The sequence below is a fragment of the Carlito syrichta genome, unplaced genomic scaffold, assembly GCF_000164805.1.
Source record: "Carlito syrichta isolate Samal-C Ts95f unplaced genomic scaffold, Tarsius_syrichta-2.0.1 Scaffold301625, whole genome shotgun sequence".
Classification (NCBI taxonomy): domain Eukaryota; kingdom Metazoa; phylum Chordata; class Mammalia; order Primates; family Tarsiidae; genus Carlito; species Carlito syrichta.
Window position 1 is genome coordinate 77522 of NW_007245721.1, and position 5289 is coordinate 82810.

At 54.3% G+C, this 5289-nt stretch overlaps 1 protein-coding gene across 1 annotated transcript in view; it reads right to left on the minus strand.

Annotated features, from left to right (window-relative positions):
* Nucleotides 1–2290: 2290 nt before the first annotated feature.
* The window catches only part of SEMA3G (semaphorin 3G), a 9578-nt gene continuing 6579 nt past the window's right edge, over nt 2291–5289 (minus strand). Inside the window, exons 14-16 of the mRNA XM_008054962.1 lie at nt 4638–4866; nt 4193–4332; nt 2291–2876 (exon numbers count right to left, since the gene is read on the minus strand). Coding sequence (XP_008053153.1) covers nt 2406–2876; nt 4193–4332; nt 4638–4866 — 840 coding nt within the window. The 3' untranslated portion in view covers nt 2291–2405. The remainder of the gene's footprint in view (nt 2877–4192; nt 4333–4637; nt 4867–5289) is intronic.

Genomic DNA, 5289 nt, shown 5'->3' on the forward strand with positions numbered 1-5289 from the left:
GAAAATCATGAAACAGAGGCCACTCTGGGTGACCTCCCTCACAGAATGGATGAGGAGGGCTCTTCATTTCCAGCTCATGTGGATGGCATCAGATAATTTAGTACAGAAGTACACAGATACAATAATGATGTAATTATGTGATGTCAGTATTAACTCCATCCCCTTCCGTGTAGGCTCTGTTTCCTCCTCGACAAAATAACAATAGTAATTACGAGGTGTGCTCTAAAAACAGAGAAAGCACAGACTCATCTCAACATACAAATACAAAAATAGAATTCACACATAGAAGTCATTTCCAGGGGTTAATAACAGCACCACAGGGGTGGGTGCGGTTGGGTTGGTTTAAGCTGCCCATACTTTTCCACGTGCAAGTGTTCATTGTTCAGGATCTTGTACTCCTTCTCCCTCCATTTTCCAGGGTATCTTCCCAGAGGACCCTGCCTGAAGTCTGCCAAGCCTGGGCCCAGCCTAAAGGCCACAGAGTGCTGGTTGTTCTTTCTGGCTTCCCTAGGGTAGAGGGGCAGAGCTGGCTGCGGCTCTGACACCCTTTCCTGGAGCACTGCATTCTCTCCTCTCCCTCTTTCATCCCCTCTGTCTCCCCCTGCCTTCTGTTCTCCAGCCCCCACCTTTTCCACCTCTCCTCTGTTCCTACCAGCTGACATCCCAAGGACAGCACCCCCAGGCAGGAAAGATTCTCGAGGTGTTGTTAGGTTAATCTCAGTGCTTCCAGTTCCCTTACTGTACAGTCAAGGGTGGGGAGGTGACTACTTCAGATCTCAGTTCTCTGGAAGTATGGGGTGGGACAGATAAAACCCAAAGCACTCTGGGCTTCAGTTTCAGTGAGGCAGGAAGCCCTATCTTGTTTTTTTTTTTAATCTTTTTTCTTCCTTTCTTTGTCTTGATTTTTTAATGGAGGGAATCTCAAACCTGATGCTTTTGTCTCCTTCCAGTGAGTTTTGTGCATCACCTAATTTATTCCTCGGCAAGCTGGGAGCAGCTTTTCAGTTAGTCCTCCTCCTGTGTTCCCCAGTCAGAGAAACTGCTGATAGCAAAAACACCTCCCCGACACACGCAGGCAGAATGCATACTTGACATCAGAGCCTCAACCCCAAGAATCAGCAGGATTTCCGATTCTTAGCTTTTCCCCCCCCTCTACCTTTTTCCCCTCAAAAGAAAATAAATTCTTGCTAAATGAAGGAACCATCATTTAGCAGAAAATAGAGATTCCAGGGTTGGAAACATTTGGTCATCTGGGTGACTCCTGAGTTAATTGATGCCATTTGGAGTCCTTGAGAATGCCTGTTCCTGCCTGGGTCCCAAAGCCCATGCTAAGGTCTCCTACCTTCCTTCAATCTCGGTAGCCTCTCAATCCTCTGTGGCCCTAAACCAAGCCCTGGTTCTGATCCTGAGGACTGCAACTCACAGAGCTTCATATTCCCAGCCTCCCTGGGCTAGGGGCATGCATGTATCACCCTGGGAAAGAGAGGCCATTCCTTCTCCAGCTCCTCTTCCCCATTGCTAGTCCATAGAGATGAGGGGTGACATTCCCCCAAACACACTCTCCCTGCTCATCAGCCTGGAGCCTCAGATGGTGGGGTAGGGAATCCTACCAAGAGGGGTGAGCATCCCAGAAAATCCGGCCAGGTAGCTCGAGGCCTAGGGAAGGGAAGTCAGGCTGTGAGACCCCCTCACCTGGTTTATGAAGTGGAACTGGAGGCCCTGATCACCCCAAGTCCTAGAGGGCTCTGGTATCCCATGTCTCAGTGATATTGACATGGACAAGAGGTAGTAGACCTTGGCAGGGAGCCCCAAGATATTCAGGCATGACAGGAAGTGTTGTCTTGCTATTCTGCCTTCTCAAGACCTCCACTTTCTGTCCTCAACTCGGTCAGGGTAGGCGTGCTTTAAAGGATGCTCACTTAGAGACCACTTCTACACTTCTCTGGCTGCCTGAGGGCCCCCTGCTCAGATACCCCCTTAGACCCACCCACACACTCACTCTGAGGGTCACTCAGAATGGCCATTGTTCTGCAGGCTGAGAAAGAACCACCCAACCCTCTTGCCTCGGGCACAACCGGAAATGTGTTCCGGAAGCCAGGCCATCGCTGAGAACAAATGGCATCTCTGAGAACAAATGGGGCTGCCAGCTGCCAGAGGGTGCTGGCTCAAGCCTGGAACTGAGAGCACAGAGAAGGGCAGGGAGCAAGCCTCAAGCACAGGGTCCCTCCATCAGGCCCCCAGTCTTTTCTGTAGGTGACCCAGTAGGAGTGTGGGGGCAGAGACACCTATTTCTAAGAAGCAATCTGACATCCTGGCCCACTCTGCCCTAGTTGGGTGGGTGGGAGATGCTGAGGGCTACTACTGGGCGCCCCAGCCCATCCTGACCACCCCTCCTCTGCCCTTTTCTACGTGGCCTCTACCTCCCGGGGTGTCCGATTGTGCTCAGCCTGCATCCGGCTCTTCATTTTCTTGCCCAGCTCCAGCCCTGCCCAGCTCTTGCCCTTGGCCTGCTTGCCCCGGCCCCGGCCCCGGAAGGAGCCTGAGCACTCCATGGTGCCTCTGCACCATACACGTTCACAGTACTCATCCACCCGGGGCAGGTTGGCGAAGCCGATGAGCTGTAGGATGTCCTTGTACCAGGCCTTGGGTGGGGTGGACGCCAGGCCTCCCCGGGCTGGAGGCTCCTCTGGCCTGGACTCCGGAGGGAACAGACTGTCCAGCTGTGAGGCCACAATCACCTTGAGAGCCAGGCGGACCACAGTCTGGGAGAAGCCATGCTCCAGCGTCATGCAGGTATAGGTGCCGGCATCCAGGCGGCTGAGCCTGCGGAACAGCAGCCCCTGCTCCACGTGCAGGACTCGCTCATCTGTCTTTACCTGCCGGGTGGTGGGAGGGCGTGACTGGAGTGTGGGTAGGACATGTACCACCAGCTTCTCTGTCCCCTGCTCTTCCAAATGTGCCATCTTTGGGGCCAGTGCTTGGGTACTTCTCATCTCCCGTTCCTCCTTCCCAGGAGGGGCCTGGCAGCTTGGCAGGCCCGGCCTCCCTGAGCTTATTGCAGGCAGGGCCTCATGTTCCCATAGCCCAGAACAGGGCCAGCAAAGGGGACTTTCAAGGATTCCACTGACTGGTTTCGCCCCTAGTCAAAGGACACCAATCTTGGTTTCCGAAGGCCCTGGTACGCATTCCCAGGGAACCGAGGGGCTTTACTTGTCAGGAGGAGACTGTAAACCTAGCCCCAGGACTAGGTTTTAGAAACTCACTCCACTCTACACACACACACACACACACACACACACACACACACACACACACACACGCACACTGGGCCTTCCCTATCTTGGTTTTCACTGCTCACTCTCCTCACAGTGAGAACCCACAGCTTCAGCCAGGGTGGGCTGAGTGCCAATCACAGCAAGGGGGGCAGGAGTGCCATTCTGATCCCAGTCTGCCTCTGACCTGAATCCTGTCTGGGCTTTTAGTCTATGCATCTTATGTTGAGGGTGGATTGCTTGGACTGTTAGTTCATGTTGTATAACACCATCTTGTTGTTCCCCTCCTCCTTGGGGAAACTTCTCAGTGTCCTGCTCAACAGCTGGTCCAAGGCTGGCCTCCTCCAGTTCCCAAGCTGGAGGAGAGCCCCTCCTATAATCAACCCACTCCCTGCCCTCCCCTTCCCAGGCCACACCCATCCTCAGGACCCAGACTGAAGCCATCTCTGGGGTTGACAAACCTTTCTGGATAGGGGAGAAGAGGGCCTGGGTAGACAGCTGGACTCCAAGGAGGAAGTATGGGGCCAGGCATTGGGTGGGGGTGGGAGGCAAAGGGTGTCAATGATCAGGGACCCAGGCCTGGGGCAGAGGAAAACCAAGAACCTCTAGAGAAGAGACCCCCTTCAAGACCCCTTTGAGGTATGAATAAGCTTGGAGGACTTCCTGACCAGCCAGGACCTCTTCCCTCTCTTCTGCTCACCTCTGAGACTGAGGGAGTTCCAGCCACATCCAGCCTGGGCATTCCCAGATGGCAGAAATAGGGGCACCCCCTTCTAGGAACCTCAGGGCCCAATATATACTCTTCTTAGGCTGATCTTGGCAGATTCCTCCTAAACCCCTTCCTAAGGCTCAGGGTTTGGGGTTCAGGGAGGAAAGTCACCTCAGGACATATGGAGGCTGGAGGCAGGATCCTCACTCACCTGGTCAGGACTCTCATCCCCTGGCCTCTGCAAAAACCAGCGTACAGCAGCCTGGGGAGACTTGGGCAGGCACTCCAGAAAGGTGCTGTTGTGCTCCGTGCCATAGACCGTGGTGGCTGCCATGAGTCCTGCAGTCTCTTCTGGAGAGAAGCAGAGGCTGGTTCAGGTTGGGTACTATGGGTCCAGGCTCCAGTGCCACCAACTGACTTCCACAGCCCAGAAGCCCCTATAGTGTGACAAAGACCTAGGCGTCCATTGATCCCCAATTCAGTCACTGTGTCCAAAGACCCTGGACCCATGATGCACTGACAGGAGTTACACAAATAGGAAAACTGAGCACTGCCTATTATAACAGGACCAGTCAGAGAACACACTTCATGGATCAAGCCCAGGTCACAGGGTGAGTTAGCACCCAGTCCGTACCTCCATACCTGTCATCACTCACCTTCCTGGCTCTGGCCCACACACTGGAGGGCAGGGTTGCCATGCCGGATGTCCTGCCGGCGAAACCGGCGCTTGCTGGGGCTGGGGCGATAGCGGGTACAGGAAGCGCCATCCCAGGCACAGTATGGGTCCCGGGCCAGGCAGCATTCCGCACAGGCACTGCCGTAAATCTCACACTGGTGCAGCCGCAGCTGGGCCACACCTAGCCTCGAGCCCACATACAGCATTTGCTGGAGGGACACAGGCAGAGCCGTAGTGAGCCTGGGCCTCACCCAGAAGTAGCCAGGCAGTCAACTCTCTAGGTTTCCTGAGACCCCTGCCACTTGCAGGAGGTCTTCCAGGACCTCTTTGAGTCAAAGAAATAAGAAATGTTTCTCACTCACCTGCTAAATACCAGATTCTGTAACAGGACATGGAAGAGATAAGGGGCCTTCTCTAAGGGACCTCTCCAGGCCCCCTTGCTGCTGACCTTTGCCCTTTACCCCAGTAGCCTTTATCCTGACTTGCCTTTGACTTTAGAGGTGCATCTTGTTTTAAGCAATCCCAGTAAAAAAAAGTTGGGACTTAGCCGGGCTCGGTGGCTCAGCCTGTAATCCCGCGCCTTTGGGAGGCTGAGGTGAGTGGATTGCCTGAGCCTGAGGGTTCGAGACCCG